Below are 18,788 nucleotides of genomic sequence, written 5' to 3'. Positions count from 1 at the left end.
TACCCAATGACAATTAGCTAGGTAGTCTAACCATTTGATAGATCTATATGTGAACTCATAATCAATGTTGATATGTACTCCTTTCCCCAAATTTTGGTTATTTTGCTACGCTCCCAAGGAGTAAATATAGAGATGAGCGAGAATAACATCTATCACGATGTCGATGATTTCTAACTGCAAATCAGTTTTTGAATGAAAATGAAACTATCTTGTTCCTCTAGGTTACTATTTTACCATTTGTTTATTATATCAAATTTTTATAGACGTATATAAAATGAGGGGTAATAGTAGGGATTATGAAAGTTTAACCTTTGGCAGTTTCATAAGCCAAATTGGTTTAATTAACACTGTTGATACCATATTCACTTGTGGGATTTGTATTCTCAAAAATTTGTGTATCCAAATTTTATTCAGATTGTATTCATTGATTCATATCTTCAAAACAAATTGGGTTCATATATAGTAAGTCCCTTTACCCGGAACACCACGTGGTCCATATATAATTGAATTACTATTTGTTCAGTCAAATTAATCATTCCACATAAAACTCACCACCTATAAAATATGATAATTCGTCGTCCCAGATCGACATGATTTATCGAAGTCATTGTACACATAATAATTTGCGGTGCCGTAGCCAGAAGGTGGTTAAATCTTAATGAAGTAGTTAACCCTAATCAACTCTTTGCACGCACATAAATCATAATCGTGATCTAGAAACAAAGTTTGCCGTAGGCTTGCGGGAATCCCTTAGATACTGGCGATCCTATTGATGAATCCGATGTTGCTTCGCATGTTTACTTCGGAAGGTTAATAACTTGCCTAATATTACGTACTCGATCACTGAACTTAGTCTTAAACAGCCTAATGATATTCCAATCACTTTGTGTGTCGTAGGCCGGCCCATAAATACTAAACGGGGGCTTGCAATATTTGTCACCACCGAATGTGGACATACGGTCTGACAGATTTAGTTGAGGAGTAAATTCTGATAGGTGCACACAGTTTACATAGGAGTTTCTGAGTTCTGGAATGGCCTGATATATATCTATGAATCCAAGTATACCAGTACTAGCTACTAGCATTTAACATGCTCAACCAATCTCGTCTGAAGATTTCAATTCCGCCGGCTACCGATTTACCCATCACCATGAATACAGTGACTAAGATATTCTATATAAACAGCATTCCTTAGACCATTCAACTCACACTACTTCACTGGCTAGCTTCTACTCTCTACACACTTGAGTAAGTTCTAGTATTTTGAAGCGTATTAACTACGACATAGGAATGGCGTTCTCTGGAGTTCAAAAGGTGGTGTTCTTGGTGATGCTGTCCATGGCAGCAGCCCTATCGTTTGGTGGTGCGGAAGCAGCCCTTACGTGCGGTCAGGTGGTGAACAAGCTGACGCCTTGCGCTTCCTACATCCAAAACGGTGGGACTCCCGCGGCGAATTGCTGCGGCGGGATCAGGGCCCTCTACGGCATGGCTCAAACCACCCCTGACCGCCAGAGCGTGTGCAACTGTTTGAAACAAGCAATCGCCGGGATTCCTTACACCGGAGCTAAAGCCGGACTCGCTGCAGGCCTTCCCGGCAAGTGTGGTGTCAACATTCCCTACAAGATCAACCCTTCTACTGACTGCAAAAGGTTTACATGAGCGTCTTTTAAGATGTTACTCGAAAACTATACATCACACATTTTCAAATACATGCAGTGACTTCTGACCTAATGTTTGTGATTGTTTCGTTGCAGCATCAAGTGAGAGCTGGCTTAGCTAGGTTGAAGCTCACCACGTCAGTCAGCTACTTGATTTCCTCTACAAGATCTTATATATTGTGGCATAAGAATAAGGTGGTGGTTTAGTACGTCGCTGATGCGCTGGTACCAGTGATGGCTTCTGTAGATTACTGCATGCTTCTATACCTAGTATTGTACGTTGTGTTCTTTATCATCAGCTACTTTATTGTAGCTAGCTTTCAAGTTTTTACTTCAAGAGTGAGGTTGGATTTGGCCTATGTTAAATCAACCTACTTTCCCTGTATCTACTAAATAATTATTCATGGACTCTTTACATATATTTGCTTGACATGACTCCCGATTTACTACTTGATTGACACAAGAAATAAGTGCCTATCTAACCAAACTGACCCAAGGTGGCAAAGAGATTGAACTTGATCTAAGAAGGGAGGCATATACACATTTTTCTACGAGGCCAATCTGATATTGAGTTTTAAGGATTAAAATAATTTATAATCATCATTTTAGATAGATTCTTTGTTTGGTAAAATCTTAAAACATGTTTATATATAACTTTTTAGTTTAAATAACCATGATTTTAGAAAACAGGTTGAGAGTTACTTATTTAAAACTAAATGTTTAAAAAATTGAGTTTTTAAACTACATGCAATACCAAACTAAATCTAACAAAATCAGCAATGATTGAAAACTAGGTTGAGCATGTTGTGGCTTGACACTCATTGGAGTGGCGGCTAATTAAGTTTGGAACTATTTGTTGCTCAGATTGTTGGGATGCAATCAGCAGGTTCCACTGTTGCCACTCGTTTTTTGTTGAAGGCGTCTCCTTTTAGCCGATGGTATGTTAATATAGTTTTAGTTTGCTTGCGGATAGATGAAGATGCCTGCATTGTATGGTTGCATGTATATGACTTCTTCCCATTTTTGTAGTGAGGTTTTTGGATCAGTATAAAAGCTTGAGTTGATCTTTAAGGGTTAGAACACTGATAGGATTATCCCTCGAATGGTCTATGGCTTTGGCCAAACACTGATAGATCGGATGAAGTCAGATGGCCATGTTCTGAAGATCCTTGCCACTTGATAAGTTGATAACTTGATATCATAGAACCAACTAAAATAGTTGCTCAATATTGATAGCCTTTGATCACTAGTTCTTCCTTAGCAACGAATCAAAGATGATAGAGTTTTCCTGCTTACTGCAAAGAACACTTTTTACAACTTCTGGTTTCCTGCTTAATCATTTACAGAATAGAGTGTGACATTAGCTGTTCAGTACGAATAATCACTACACTTTGGTCAAAAGTGAACAAATATATTGAATTTTTCCACTGTTCTGAGACTATTGGTGAGTGCACTAGAACTCTTGTGTGTTGGAATTTGACATGCCGAGAGGATAAATTTCTTGCTGATTAGTTATTCCCGTTTCTTTTTCTTAGATGTTTTGGTCTCAAAATTAGTAGGAGTATTGGTGGCCAAATTAAGTTTCCATTGCCATATTATCAAGGAAAATAAAATCCACAGTCCTCAAATTGTAATCCACACTCCCATTTTCTATTTGTGGTAACTTAAATTTTGTTTTTAACGACTTAATTTTTGTTTTTTTTATGAAAATAATGACTAAAAATAGAAAGTAAAAATGTGATTTACAATTTAGAGAGTATGAATTTCACATCTCATTATCAAATGTTTAATTAGCTGATTTGAGTTATTAGTAATCTTCAATAAGAACGAGCGTATGTAATGTTTTTATAACATCCGAAAAAGTCATACATATCAAGATTAAATGAGAATCAGGGGAAAGTTGAGCATATTTCTGCTCCCATCATTTCATGTCATCAATTGTTTTATGTTTTTTGAGAGAAATGAATACTTGATTAAACGCGAGGCCAAAAATCTGTTAACAACAAAGAGTCAAAGAGCATGTATCTCAAAATACAAAAGATGAAAAATGTCTGAAAGCCCACGTCAGCACTACAGGTCCACAACATATTCTGAGCAGCTGCGCAGCACACTACTGAGAGTCTGAGACTGATCGAACAAAACTGATAGTACATTTGCAGCCAGCTTTCCACCAACGGATACAAATGCCAGCTATGGATATGGTTTAATTTTGTATATATTCACTAGTCTTAAATCAAATTCTGGTTTTGGTGGTCCAAGGCGAGACCTTTGGTATTCAACCATGGCCAACTACAGGCAAGCCAAGCTTGCAGTCGACGCCTTTCGTGGCCTCGCGTCAAGAATTATAACCAGACCAGAACCCATGTCCAGATGCTACTACACCAAGCCTTCATTTTTGGCCTCCACTAAACCAGCTAAAAAGCTTCCTGGGTTTTCTCCTTCATTTTCTATTTTACACAACCCAATCCCACAAACCCGTCTCCAATTGAGATCTTATCACAGGGATGGTCTGCCTTTAGTTAAATGGTTACATAAAAATTCGTCATGGGTTACTCTTTGGGTGGGCGTTAATACGGTATGGCTCATCATGTATGTATATTTTCATGTGGATTTTGTGCAGGTTTTTAAATGGTTCTCTGGAAGTGTCACCAAATATGGCACTTTTGAGAAAGTGCCCTACACCAATCGTGGGCATCTGTTACTTGCGTCGTCTGATCTTGAGAGGAAGGCGGGAGAGTTGTTATTTTTTGAGGGATTTAAATATAATTCAGAGTATAGGTGGAAGATTCTGCCTGCTAGACACCCGGAAAGTGTGAGGGCTAATGTGATTGCCAACAATATAATTGATGCTTTGAAGAGAGGGGTGAACTTGGATGACAAGGAGAGTAAGGATAGTGGTGTTTCGCATTTGACTGATTTGAATTGGGAGGTTTTGGTGGTGGATGACACTGAATATAATGCCGGATGCTTGCCGGGTGGGAAGATTGTGGTCTGCTCAGGGCTGCTCAAGCATTATTTTAGTGATGCGGAGATAGCTATGGTAATTGCTCATGAGGTACGATGACTAGTTGTGTAGTGTTTCTGTTCAAAGTGCTAAAACAATGTGGGCTGCTAACTTGTCCTCTGTCTTGTGATTGCAAGCTAGGTTGGGCATACTGTGGCTCGACACCAAGCTGAGTTAGTCACAAAGTTCCTGTGGCTTGCATTCCAGCAACTGGTTCTTTTTCTTCATCAGTTGGTTCCGTTTGGAGTTCTCCCATTTTCCACTGTGTTCTGTTTTTACTTGATGGTCTTGCCTTCTTGGCGAAGGTATGTTGCTTCTGATTGTCATTTGTTTACGGATAGAGGATTATGTATCCTATGATGCTCTTCTTAGTGTTGGTTCGTTCTGATAGAGGAAGGCTAGTATGGTCGCATGTAAATGTCTTCCTGTATTTTTGTAGTGAGGCTTTTGGATTAGTATACTAGGACTTGAAGTGTCTAACGATTGAAACACTGATAGAATTTCCCTAAAATGGTCTAAAATTTTGAGGAGATTCTATAACAACACTTTTACTATTTTAAGTTTTCTGCATTGTTCCGAGCATCAGAAGAACGATTATGTCTCAGAACATATTTGGTAGCATAACTAGGATAGAGGATTATGTATATACATAGAACCATGGCCATAGATTGCCCCGGTTATTTTGAAGACCCTTGGCACTTCCAATCACAGGACTAACTATAGTAGTTGCTCAATGTTATAGCTGTTGAGCCCTTGTGCTTCCCCTCAGCAAAGGATTAAAGATGATGGGGTTTTCCTGCAGCGAACAACAGTTTTTACCACTTTAGGTTTCCTGCTTTATCATTTCACAGTAGATTGATATTATTCATCTTAGCCTCTAAGTAGTTTAATAAAAATCATTACTCATCTTGTACAACATCAAGGAATTGTAGTTAGTTAATAAGGATTAATCACAACTCACAAGTTACAACATGCAGTAGCCTGATGTTGATCATATATATATAAAGTTGTTCCCCACTTCCACTGTTCTGCAACTCTTGATGCATGATATGTTCCTCCACATTGATGCACTTTGAGACCTGATACAGTGATACTGTTGGGGTGGTCCAAGAGATGCCTTGATATTTTTGGTGTTATATGAACAATTATTATGCTTTTGATTATTTTGATCCTGTAGGATTCTTTAGGTTCGCTTGATGTGTTTATAGTTTTGCTCTTCTAATGTTTTTTCGGCGTTTGGAGTAATTATCATCTTGGATTTATTATTTCATTGTTCACATTCTTGCTCATATCTTTTCATTTATTATTATTATTATTATTATTATTTTTTTTTTATAAGGATGGAATTCGAAGCAGATCACATTGGGCTTATATTGATGGCTTCTGCTGGATACGATCCAAGAGTGGCTCTTAGTATGTACAAGAGGTTGGGCAAAATCTATGGTGAAGATTCTTCTTGGCCTGATTATCTTCATTCTCATCCATCCATGAAAAAGAGAAAAGAAATGATGGCTCAAACTAACATCATGGAAGAGGCACTAGCTATATATCGCGATGTAAGAGTTTGGGGTGCAGTGTTGTGTCCTTCCTCTAAATATCAGCATATTACTTACTCTCGGCACTCAGCTTAATTAGCGTTATATCTGAGTCTAGTTGTACAAAAAAAAAACTTCCTATCTTGTTTTATGCTTTCTTCTTTCCATTGTTTACATGTACTGATGAAATTGTAGTTTGCTTATATCAGATTTGCCAAAGTTTTTTCAAATCAGATAGGAAATATGCAGATCTGGCTGGTAATGAAGAAATGAAAGCCAGCATCAATGCTGAGGCTGCTGTAAGTTTTTTTCAAATGCTTGATCACATGTTTTCTTTCAATTTTTAAAACATGTATGCCATTTTCAAATTCATGGTTAAACTTTGCCGCATTCTATGATGTGCAGGGATATACCAATGTAAATATGTCATTTCTGTGGTCTATGGAGAACCATATCACCGTATTGCTTGAGGCTGGAAAGCCGTTTTACACAGTAACGTGAGCACTTTGTCACTGTCTTAATTTGCTTTTAGGACTTCAATATAATTACACGTATTGAAACACTAAAAGGATATGTGCTCGCTGCTTGCTTTCTGTTTTTAACTTTTCACTTGTGGTGTACTTAGTGCTTACTAATAGTAGTTAGTAGGAACCAACTGATATTTTATCTTTTATAGAAGTCTTCAGTACTAGGAACTAATTGTTTACCACATAAAGACTGGAACACTTGTTTAAAAGATGAAGGCAGATATGAACTGTGTCAATTTGTTTATATGGTTACCGGCAAAATATAAAATGGTTCATCTCCTGATTACAGTATATGTGATAGACTTGCATCAACTTTCTGACTCTTGATTCCATCACTTTGTCTCAGTTTTGCTTATTTGGTCTTGAGGAGGTTCTTACCCAAGGAGAAGATCGGGTCAGTGAAGGGTTTGGTGCTAACAACTAATGGAAAGGGTGCAGTGTTTGATGTAGCTGCTGAAGATTTGGATATGTTTCTTACTGGTAATAAATCCTTGTCTTTTCTCTTATCTCTTGTGTTTATTTGCTTGTAGCACCAGTCGACTCTGTAATGATATTATGCATAAACTTAAATTCTGAGCATTACAGATTCATGTTCTTGATTGCTTTTTAGATCAGTCTTGATCTGATTCTTTACATATGGGTGCAGGTTCGCAAAATGCAGCTGGTATCAGCATACAGGTCTTGGATTCTTTATGGAGTTTACAGGAAAAAGTAGCCAGGGGAGGACGATTTGGCGGTGGAGACAGTGGTGGTGGTAGTACGTTTGGTGGAAGAAATGATGATAGGTTTGGCGGTGGGAGCGTTTAGTCTTCAAGTAACTTGTGCTGAGCGAACTACTAACTTTTGATGTCCGTTTAGATAGGCTAATCTAACGCCTGGTTATAGTTCATGACATGCATATGTCATTTGTGTAACTTGTAGCAGACGACCGGTTTGGGTATCGAAGAGATATGAATGAATGTTAGCTTTCCTGGTATGGAGCTTAGGATTCATCCTCTTTGGCTCAGTTTAGGCATTGGTAATGTTTACGAGAAATCCGAAGCCACGCAATCGGCGAAGGACCGTTTTGGAACTGAAACACCTAAAAATTGTAACCCTTGGTTACAGAGGGAAGTTGATTTCCAATCGGAAAATTAGAGAGCGAAGAAATGAAGATGCAAAATCAAAGAGCTGAGCCAACCACATTATCCGTGTAGCTCTCTGGATCTGATGCCGTGGATGAACGACCGGGGCTTTGAGTTCTCCATCGGTGAAGCTCCGGTGGCGGCGGCGGAGGAGGAGCAGAACCACACGGAGCTGTGAAGAGTCAAAGAATGTAGGTTTTGTACTGATTTTTGGGGAGGGAATTTTGGTGGGCTAAGCGGAGAATTGGGCTGTCTAGGCGGAAATCGTGTTGGGCCAAGGCCCAATTTATTACGGCGTTGGCTTTCAGCGGGCTAGGCGGATGCTTGAGCCGTCTAGGCGGTTTCCCTTTTGGGCTGGGCCTAGGCAGGTTTGGTGTCCACCTTTCAAACTTCAATTCCATCCAACTCGCAGCGTTTTTCGTCGAAGTCCTTCATCTCCTTCTTTCTAGTTGATTCTGTCACAGACTTGACATGTCTATACACCACTAACCGGTAAAAGCTCATTTTCTCTTTCAAAACCTTGATCGGTGTGTAAAAATTGAGACCTTTTTTTTATTCAATCATGGCGAACTACAGACGAGCCAACCTCGCCGTCGACGCCTTCCGGAGCTTCACATCAAGAATCCAATCTAAACCAAACCCAATCTCCAGAGTGTTCTCGACAAACTCGACAAAGTCATCATCTTCGGCCACAAAACCAGCTACGTTATCTGGGTTTTCTCCTTCCTATTCTATTTCACACAACCCAATTCCGCAAAACCGATTAAGCCCGCTTATTGGTTTCGCCGGAAAAAGATACTACCACGTGGATCGGCGGCAGGTGCGGCATTTCCGGCAGAGGGGCCCACGCCGGTGGGCCGACTGGTTCAAGGACCCGAGGAGGGCGTTTGTTACTATTGTGGTGGGCGGTGGGGTTTTTGTTACCTTGTATTTTGGGAACTTGGAGACTGTGCCATACACAAAGCGTAAGCATTTTGTGATTCTGTCGACGAGTATGGAGAGGAAGCTGGGAGAGTCGCAGTTTGAGGAAATGAAAGCCGGGTTCAAGGGGAAGATTTTGCCTGCGATTCACCCGGAGAGTGTGAGGGTTAGGCTGATTAGCCAGGAGATAATTGATGCGTTGAAGAGAGGGTTGAGGCATGATCAGGGGTGGACTGACATGGGTTATGCCTCCGAGGAGTTTGACCCGAGATTCGAGGGGAGGGGGAGTGAGACAGTGCAGGTGTTGATGGAGGAGGGTGAGGAAGGGAAGGCGGAGGGGAATTGGTCACGTGAGGATGAGATTCTTGATGATAAGTGGATTGAGCGTAGTAGGAAGAAGGGTAAGGATAGTAAGGATGCCACTTCGCATTTGGTTGATTTGAATTGGGAGGTTTTGGTGGTGGACCAGCCGATTGTCAATGCGTTTTGTTTGCCGGGTGGGAAGATTGTGGTGTTTACAGGGTTGCTTAAGCATTTTAGGAGTGATGCCGAGATTGCTACCATAATTGGTCATGAGGTATGATGAGGTTATTGTTTTGTATTTTTGGTTCTGTGTAGGTGTTAGTTGTAAACCTTGTGTTTTGTGTTGTGATTGGAAACTAGGTTGGGCATGCTGTGGCTCGACACTCTGCTGAGGGCATCACAAAGAACCTGTGGGTTGCGATCTTGTCATTGGTTCTTTATCAGCTTATTTCGCCTGATTTTGTCAACCCGTTATCCAATCTTTTCTTAAGGCTTCCTTTTTCCCGAAGGTACGTTACTGCTGATTATCATTTGCTTACGATAGAGGATTATGTTCTGTATGACTCTTCTTATTGTTGGTTCGTTCTGATGGTGGAATATGCATGCCTTGAATGGTTGCATATGGCTTGTTATCTTTGTAGTGATGGTTTTGGATCGTTATACTAGGACTTAAAGTGTCTAGATGTTGGAACACTGATAGAAATCGCTAAAATGGTTTGAAAGCTTGAGTACTTTATCAGCATTTGGCAAACACTTCCTGCATTGTTCCGAGCAATAAATAGCGTAAAAAGTTATGTAGCCTTGTGAATTAACTAGTATATAAAACAGGTTGCAGACAAAGACACATGACCATGGGTTTCCAGGTGGTGTTAAGACTTAAGAAAGATGTGCAGTTTTTTTAAGACCCTTTGGCATGTCCTATCACAGAATTAAGTAGTATAGTAGCATGATATCTATAGCTCCTGGTCACTAGTGCTTCCTTGGCAAAGAACAAAAGTATATAAACAGGGTGCAGAACTGCAGACAAAGACCCATGGCCTTGGATTTCAAGCAGGTGTTAAAAAATGGAGGTGTAGTTGTTTCAAGACCCTTGGCATGTCCTATCAGAACTAAGTAGTATAGTAGCATGATATCTATAGCTTCTAGCCATTAGTGCTTCCTTAGAAAAGAACAAAAGATGATAGAGTTTGCCCACTTAGGGCGAAGAGCGATTTTTTTGACTTCAGGTTTTCTGCTGATTCATAGTGAGTTAATTCCACTCGCAGCAGTTTAATATGAATCATTGCTATATAGATGCATAGTGTTGATTATGATGTATAACCAAGTGAACTACAAAATCCCACTGATGATCAGGAAATAAATTTGTTACTATTTACATCAGTAGCATGATATTTTATTGCTAGTGATCAAATATACCGAGTTGTTCCACTGTTCTGAGACTCTTAGTGAATCACTTGAAGATTTTCTTAACCTTTATTGTTTATTGGAATTTGACTTACTGTCTTAATTACATTGTTCAACTTCTAATATCTGGTCTATTGAGAGGATAAATGCATTGCTAGAGTGCTTACTCCCTTTTGGTTAGGAATCAAAGTATTCCAGCCTTTTCTTTTTGTTAGAACCGCCGGTCTCAGAATCAGAGGAATTGTGGCCAAAGTTGCTATTCCTCCTGCTGGGTTGTTTGAGTTATTGGTGATCTCAAATAACCTCTTTTGATTTGTTAATGCTCTGTTCCCTCCTCCTCATTGACTCACTTTGAAACGTGATGCTGTTGGGAGTGGTCCCGCAGATTCCTAATTTGGTTTGTTGTTATTGAGCTGGATGTTAATCATTTAGATTTTCACTGTCCTGGTGATTGTTTAGGTCAGCTTGGATGTGTATCTTGCTCTTATGATGGTTTCTTGTTATTTTTATATTATAATGTAATGATTACGGTGGAACTAGTATTTTCAATGTTCACATTCTTGACCTTATATATTTCGAGTAGGATGGAATTGGAAGCAGATCACATTGGGCTGCTGTTGATTGCTTCTGCTGGATATGATCCAAGGGTGGCTCCAACTGTGTACGAGAAGTTGGGCAAAATCTCTGGTGGAGATTCAGCTTTGAGAGATTATCTTACTACTCATCCATCTGGGAAAAGGAGAGCTGAAATGCTGGCCCGTGCTCACATCATGGAAGAGGCTTTAACTATATATCGCGATGTAAGAGCTGGACGTGGGGTTGAAGGGTTTCTCTAGGACAATAAAATTGTTTCTTTAGGACAATACTCTTCTATTGTGGAGTCGGAATTGAAATCCTTTATATACAAAGAATTGTGAATATGGTGGTCTTATTCACGTAACGTTTCCTTGTATATTCTTCTGAATCTTTCTTGTACTTGAAGCTAGAGTCTTTTCATCTTATTCTTCGTTCGAAAGCCGTAGCCAAAGATCTTGTTCATCGATCATGGCATACTGCACAAGTGCAAAGCTGTTTCTCAGATTCACATCCAGTATTGTACCGAAAGCTGTAACTACGAAGCCCATCTCGAGATTTTACTCAACCGCTCTTCGACTCCCAATAAGCTTCCTCGGTTTTCCTCAACCTTTCCTCGGTTTTACTCAACCTTCTCTTCGACTCCTAATAAGCTTCCTCGGTTTTCCTCATGGTATAGAACTAGAATCACTACTAGAACAACTCATCAACAAAGTCCCGTTGTCGGGTTTTCCAAGAGATATTACCATGGTGTTGTTACGGGTCCTCTTGATGATCCTGACACACTGTTGGTTATTGTTTTGGTCGGTTTTGTGGTTGTCGGCTGTGTGTTATTTGGCAGGTTTGAGACTATTCCTTACTCGAAATGAAACCACTTTGTGATTTTGAGACCAAACTGGGAGAAGAAGCTGGGAGTGTTCGAGTTCAACAGGATGAAAGAAAAGGAGTTGAAAGGCAGAATATTGCCTGATACACATCCGGAAACCATACGCGTTAGGGCAGTAGCCAATGACTTGATTGGGGCATTGAAAAGAAATCTTGAGCAAGAGGTGATGATGCCGGCATTGACGGACTTCAATAATGAACATAAGAAGGCAAATAAGGCAGTAGAAAGCAGCAAGGATAATGTGGTTATGGATGATATGTGGATCGAGAAGAGTAGAAAGCAGAAGGGTGAGCGGCGAGGCTCCGTATCGCATTTGAATGGTTTGGAGTGGGAGATTTTGGTGGTGGATGAGCCTATAGTCAATGCATATTGCTTGCCCGGCGGGAAGATTGTGGTCTTCAGAGGGTTGCTCAATCATTGTAAAAGTAATGCTGAATTAGCAACCATAATTGGTCATGAGGTATGAAGAGTTATTGTTTAGGTTTTTCAGTTCTGTCATATTGAGTATTGAAGCTCCGGAGATATGAGCTTTTAACTAGCTAGTTCAATGTGTGAGATACACCGCAACTAGTGACTTGACAAATCTCATGTCTCCAGAGTACTACTACTGAAGCTTAATTTCATTCTGATATGTTAATCTTATATAGCTCTATATGATACTGATAGGTTTGAGAAACAATTTTCAAGTTGGACATGCCATCGCTCGACACACTGCAGAGGCCCTCACAAAGGACATGTGGCTTGTCATATTTCTACTCGTTTTTCTTCTGTTTTCAGCAGATTTCCTGTTTGTAGATGGGCAAGACAATGCAAAATTACTGAAAGGTTTATGGAATTTAAGCAGCGTTGTATTTACACTTCCATTTTCTCGAAGGTACACTCAAGTGACTCAACTATATATAGTCATTTTACTAATAATATATTTTGATATTAGTCTGGATCTTTAAGCCTAATTAAACCCTAAACCCTATTGAGAAAATTCAATTATTTTAATCCTTGCTGGGTAGCCTAAAGAACTATTCAGGAAATAAGTGATCTCCAAATTATTGTAATGATACAGTTGGTTGCAGGTTGTGTTTAAAATTTTGCGCTATTATTGTCGCACTCATTATATATCTTTCTCTGAATCTTGATAGGATGGAAATGGAAGCGGATTACATAGGGCTGTTGTTGCTTGCTTCAGCTGGATACGATCCCATGGTGGCTCCAGGTGTGTACAAGAAGTTGAGCGGGACTGCTGGTGGATCTGCAAAATGGGAAGATTATCTATCTACCCATCCTTCAGGGGAAAAGCGAGTTGAAAACCTGAGTCAAGCTAAGGTCATGGAAGAAGCACTCTCTATATATCGGGATGTAAAACAAGGGCGTGGGGTTAAAGGGTTTCTTTAGATAGTTGCTTCTCTCTTTCTTGAGAATTGATTCAGGATAATTTTCGAAGAGTTTTGTAATCAATGTTTATAGGCAGATAAAGATAGGAAGGCATGTACTATTCGCGACAGACTAACAATAATGTGATTCATACAAAGTTGGGATGAAGAGTCTGGGAGCGTAATAATTTCTTCTCATGCAAATTGAGTAATTGACCATGTACAAAACTAGCTATGAGAAAACTATAATGTTTCTCTCTGAATCACGACTGTACGTTATCAGTGTTATTCTCTTGCTTCTACTGACTGAAGGACTACATTTGTTGCATCGTCATTTGGATCTGCATCCGAGTGGAAAACCTGTTTAAAATTGGTCATAATACTACTGAGAAAAACATTCGGATCAGCGCTCCAGTTGCCTTGAGGATCACGAATTCCTTGGATGCGGTTGCGAGCTTTTCTGTTTGAAGCCTTTCTGTGAAAAAAGGCAGAGTTTCTAGCTCCTTCTCTTAACCATAGTGCTTTTGATCTTTGTCGCCAATAAACTTCCTGTTGGTGAAAGAGAGCACTAAGTTTTGAGTGAAGAGCTTTTTGTTACTCAAATTGATCCGGTGAGAATGGTTGCTTCATGATATCATTTAGTTTTTCTTGCACTACAATGATTTCATTTCGTTGAGCATCAAACACTTCCTTGTGCCATTTAAGAAGATCTGATCCAGTTTGAGAGATGCGCATACCCACCTGCTGCATACCATTGCCAGTAAGCGGTTGAGACCAACCTTTGAGAATTACATTGATGCATTCAGTGTGACAATGCCACATCTCCTCAAAACGAAATCTTTTGGGAGTTCTCCAAAAGTTGAATTGAGCACCAATTTCTAGTAAAAGAGGGAGGTGATCGGAATCACTTGGTGGTAGAACACACACTCTACCAGTATGCATTGTTCTCCATGAAGGGGTTTGAAACACTGTTGAGTCTCTCTTTGGTTGCTCTACTATACCATGTAAACTTGCTGCCATGATACCCCATATCATGTAGGTCACTTTCAGCCATTGTTTGCCTGAATAAATTCATTGGGGTCCAAGCACGAGGAGGCCCTCCTGATTTCTCCCGATTGCTCATAATTTCATTAAAGTCTCCTCCCATGATCCATGGTAATATGCAATTGATTGGTGTAGAATTGTAGATACATATTCCGGCCATCAGTAGACTCAGTGCACTTATTATTAAAGAGTCAGGGTTTCTTTTTTTTTCTTTTTTTTTCTTCTTATGAAAGTGAGTTTTGAAAATAGCTATAGGGATCAGAGAGCGAGCCTGCAGGATAAGGCCTGCCCTAGTGCCCTGTGGTGGAAGGCCAAGAGATGTCAGGATAAGGCTTGCCCTGCAATAATGTGTTAAACATGCCTTGTCTGTCCACCATTGCATACAGCTAGTAATCATAGTATATATATATATATATATATTTTTTTTTTTTTTTCGAAACTAATGTGTGGATACATAAGTACTCAATGTAGTTAAAGCTCGATCAGAAAACTATATATCATAATATCATATACACTTATACAGTAATTCAGCCACTTGAAAACTCTAGCTCCTTTAATGGAGTGGACTCAGTGGAGTGAGTTTTCGTTATAGGTTGGAACTTGATGAATAGAAGAAGACTTAATGATAGTATCGATAATATGAATCAATATTGTTGGTTATGTCTGGTTTCACCGACATCATCTCATTTTATAATCTTCAATTTTCCATACCTACGTCGTCGGCCATGGAGTTTCTTTCCACAGCTCCTTTACCATCCATTGCAATAATTTTATTGGTAGTACTTGGTATAGCAGCAATCTTTCTGCGGAAGAAGAACAAGAAATACCCTCCTGTTGCGGGAAATGTCATACACCAACTGATCAATGCTGTAAGGCTGTGGATGGGGAAAAATGGTTGCATCAGAGGAAAACATCAGGCTCTCATTTTTCAACCAAATCACTTAGAGACTTCAGCAGTGAAATCTTCAAAACCACTGGAGTAGAACTTGCTCGCATTATTTCTGAAGCTGTAACCATGTGACGAATCAATGGATATCCAAGTGAGTTTACAACGTCTCAAATATATATAAAGGGAAGTGAAATCCACACACCAAAAATTCTTTTTTAGTAACTTAAATTTTGTCTTTAGTGACTTAAATTTTGTCTTCATATGATAATGATTACTAAAAATAGAAAGTACATGAGTGTGTGGATTACAATTTGAGGTGTATAGATTTCACATCCCTATATATAACATGTGTGTAGCACTATCGTTGTAAATTTTACTTACCGGATGTTCCTTTTGTTGGTACCTAGGACTTGTTTATGAAATCAACCTTGGATTCAATCGTTAAGGTTCTACTCGGTATCGAGCTAGGCACCTTGTCCGGAACAAATAATGAAGAAAATAACCGGTTTTCCAAATGTTTTGATGATGCAAACCAAGCTACCCTTCATCGTATTTCTGATATCTTTTGGAAGATCAAGAGGTACTTCAACATTGGTAGGGAAGCAACCCTAAAAAAAACATAGAAGTTGTGGATCACTTCATGTACAAGTTAATCAACAGAAAGATTGAAACACTCAATTCAGAAAATGATGATGTGAGCTAGTATTTACACTGTTCCTTTATGTTCTAGCTAGCTAGCTATATTTATTCATCTAATAATGTTACTGATATAGTGAGGGTTAATGGAATGCAGTTAAAGAAAAGAGATTTAATCTCGAGGGTTTTGGAAACCAAAGAGACTGATCCAAAGTACTTGAGAGACATGGTCCTCAATTTTATCACAGCGGGCAAAGATATAACTGCTTCTGCTCTTTCATGGTTCTTCTATATGATGTGCAAGAATTTCGATATACAAGAAAAGATTGTACAGGAAGTTAGAGAAGCAACAGGTCTGGATAATATTTCAAGTGCTGATGAAGTTGCAGCCGACCTTACTGAAGAAGCCCTTAGCAAAATGCAATATCTCCATGCAGCTCTGACTGAAACACTCAGACTCTATCCTACGGTTCCATTGGTAACTTATACACTCAGACTCTCCATGCATGCTGGATTTGAATTTGTTTTACATTACCTATTAATCTAACAAGTTTGATGTTATGGTTTTAGGATGCGAAAGTTTGTTCTTCGGGTGACACCTTACCAGATGGATTTAGTGTCAAAAAAGGAGAAATGATCGTCTACCAGTCTTACTCAATGGGCAGGATGGAGTTTATATGGGGTAATGATGCAGAAGAGTTTCGGCCAGAGAGATGGCTTGACGAAAATGGCAATTTTCAAGAATGCCCTTTCAAATACATTGCCTTTAATGTAACCGTTTAGATACATTTTTTTGTTTTTGTTTTATCAAATAAACAACTAATATACTCTGACGAGTCTAACTATAGTAGTATTGATGTCATTTTATCATTACGTACAATGCAGGCTGGTCCAAGAATTTGTCTAGGAAAGGAGTATGGTTACATGCAGATGAAGATCGTTGTGGCTGTGCTTCTAAGCAACTACAAATTCAAGCTTAGCGATGAGAAGAAAATGGTGAATTATAAGCCGATGTTCACCCTCCACATTGATGGAGGTCTTCATGTTAAAGCGTCTCCAAGAGTTTGAGCATGCAAGAATATCGGATTATATGTATATATATGTCTGCTTGTTTCAAGCATCTTTCATATTCCCGTCAAGTTTAATTATTGTAGAAATAAGAGAGGGTAGCTAGTCATCTCCTTAAGCACATAGGTATATTTCTTGTTTCCTTGATGGGGTTTTTTTATGGATCATGGTTAATAAACAAAAAGATTGTGATAAAATCTTCTTCTCCATAGTTGTCTTTATGTTACCGAAAGAAGGCAAATACGAACCTTTTTTTTGTAATCAAGGCAAATATGAACTTGAACTTGTAAAATAATCATATGAAACTGAACTCGAATAGTCAGTTTTTCTAATCAACAATTGAATCAACTGATACGAAATTAGCATGTCGTCAAAGTTCTCGACTAGATATTGGTAGCCCATTTCAGTAAACCATACTAGCCCACAAGTATTATTGTTCTCTTTTTTATTGGGCCTTTGCTTTTACTCTCTAGTTCCTATTTTGACTTTGGGCTACAGTCTTTAATCTGTTGGCAGTCCACAACCTTGTTTTCTCTATTTTATCATTTCTTTTCTTTCGTTTGTTTTTTGTTCTTCAAAGACCTAGCTCTCTTAAATCAGAATATTTTGGCTTGGAAACAGCCATGGTTCCACCAAAGAAATGAAAGAGCAATCTCACTGTACTAAACATGTTTTCGTGTAGTTGGACCTCGATGCCAAGTACCAAACTACGTACACCCATCCGTTTTATTCGACTTCTCTGGGGTTTCCACTTCTTTTTTTCATTTCCCAAAGCTTGTAGATTCATAAGAAAATTACAGTTATTGATGAAAATTGGGGTTCCCCTAATTCGTTTAAACCTGCTGGGGTGAGATATATGCGACGGAAATTGGGCCAGCCAGATTTATCGTTGTTCTAATCCAATCTTCCATCTGCTACGCAATAGAGGAATACAAAGCTTGCCTTGCATGCGTTCTACCAACTTTACTAGTACCGACCCTCTACAAGTCGGGTAGGTATCACAGTTATACCTCCACGTGAAGACTATTATGTTTGTAGGTACAACGGCAGCGGCAACGGCAACGGCAGCTGTCCACAGACATAGATTTTTCCGGTGTCAATACATCATGATCATCATTATACACCAAGTGGAGGAAGGACGTTGACAGTACATGCAGTCCGAAATTAAGCTTCCTCCCTCTCTTTTTCTTTTCTTTTTCTTCTTTTCTAGGCAAACTTCATCTGCTACCTACGTACAGTCCCGTGCTTAATTTTCCATTTCTGCTGTGTTTGGTGTTGCCCTAGACCATAATTCCCTATCCCTTCCTTGTTGTGGCATCATATATAGATTAAGACATGTATCATGTATGGACTTTGTAAGTTTCGCCGCACCAATGTCGATCAATCATCGCCCGAAGAACGACAAATGGTAGCTGTATGTATGTGTTGTTGGAAACTTGGAATTGCCTCACACCAGCAGGCTGCGCACCTGTACATGAAGGAGAGGAAACTTTGTGTAAATGCAATCAATAGTGAACCTAAGATCGAAGAATTCGTTACTAATAATTCACCCATGCACATTCATTCTGAGAAACAATATTCTCAGTAGCGAGGTGCCTCCTTTAATGGATTACGTGGAGCATTAATGAAGTTTCCTGTAAGTTTTTATTTATTTATTTATTTCTATGACCTTAAAATTGTTAGTTAAACACCTTAACCAACCAAGCCACGGCCACCAACAATCAAATAGTAATGAAGTCTCCTGTAAGTTGGCACAATGGCAGTTGATGAATGCACAAAGTTCATATCCCATGCAGGACGTCTACTACGTTCACTTGATCGATACTATATATATATATATATATATATA

At 39.2% G+C, this 18,788-nt stretch overlaps 3 protein-coding genes and 1 pseudogene across 3 annotated transcripts; all 4 read left to right on the top strand.

The window, feature by feature from the left end:
• The first annotated feature begins 1,207 nt into the window (after positions 1-1,207).
• LOC101311916 (non-specific lipid-transfer protein 3-like) lies at positions 1,208-2,078 on the top strand. Its single transcript, XM_004308099.1, has 2 exons — positions 1,208-1,649; positions 1,755-2,078. The coding sequence occupies exons 1-2, from the start codon at positions 1,291-1,293 to the stop codon at positions 1,762-1,764; spliced, it is 369 nt and encodes a 122-aa protein (XP_004308147.1). The 5' UTR covers positions 1,208-1,290; the 3' UTR covers positions 1,765-2,078.
• A 6,232-nt stretch (positions 2,079-8,310) lies between these two features.
• LOC101311625 lies at positions 8,311-11,475 on the top strand. The gene is made up of 3 exons (XM_004308098.1): positions 8,311-9,346; positions 9,433-9,581; positions 11,060-11,475. The coding sequence occupies exons 1-3, from the start codon at positions 8,411-8,413 to the stop codon at positions 11,310-11,312; spliced, it is 1,338 nt and encodes a 445-aa protein (XP_004308146.1). The 5' UTR covers positions 8,311-8,410; the 3' UTR covers positions 11,313-11,475.
• A 692-nt stretch (positions 11,476-12,167) lies between these two features.
• On the top strand, positions 12,168-13,324 carry LOC101311329 (mitochondrial metalloendopeptidase OMA1-like). The gene is made up of 3 exons (XM_004308097.1): positions 12,168-12,395; positions 12,602-12,809; positions 13,072-13,324. The coding sequence occupies exons 2-3, from the start codon at positions 12,670-12,672 to the stop codon at positions 13,322-13,324; spliced, it is 393 nt and encodes a 130-aa protein (XP_004308145.1). The 5' UTR covers positions 12,168-12,395; positions 12,602-12,669.
• Positions 13,325-15,071: 1,747 nt separating this feature from the next.
• On the top strand, positions 15,072-16,939 carry LOC101308333 (annotated as a pseudogene).
• Positions 16,940-18,788: the final 1,849 nt, after the last annotated feature.

Source organism: Fragaria vesca, linkage group LG7, assembly GCF_000184155.1.
Source record: "Fragaria vesca subsp. vesca linkage group LG7, FraVesHawaii_1.0, whole genome shotgun sequence".
NCBI lineage: Eukaryota > Viridiplantae > Streptophyta > Magnoliopsida > Rosales > Rosaceae > Fragaria > Fragaria vesca.
Note: the sequence above shows the minus strand (reverse complement) of the source record. Positions and strands in the feature narration are given on the sequence as shown.

Coding starts and splice junctions, on each gene's coding strand:
- LOC101311625 (XM_004308098.1), top strand. CDS start 8,411: ATGGCGAACTACAGACGAGCCAACCTCGCCGTCGACGCCTTCCGGAGC. Junction 9,347..9,432: donor CTACCATAATTGGTCATGAG/GTATGATGAGGT, acceptor ATTGGAAACTAG/GTTGGGCATGCTGTGGCTCG. Junction 9,582..11,059: donor AGGCTTCCTTTTTCCCGAAG/GTACGTTACTGC, acceptor TATTTCGAGTAG/GATGGAATTGGAAGCAGATC.
- LOC101311329 (XM_004308097.1), top strand. CDS start 12,670: ATGTGGCTTGTCATATTTCTACTCGTTTTTCTTCTGTTTTCAGCAGAT. Junction 12,810..13,071: donor ACACTTCCATTTTCTCGAAG/GTACACTCAAGT, acceptor GAATCTTGATAG/GATGGAAATGGAAGCGGATT.
- LOC101311916 (XM_004308099.1), top strand. CDS start 1,291: ATGGCGTTCTCTGGAGTTCAAAAGGTGGTGTTCTTGGTGATGCTGTCC.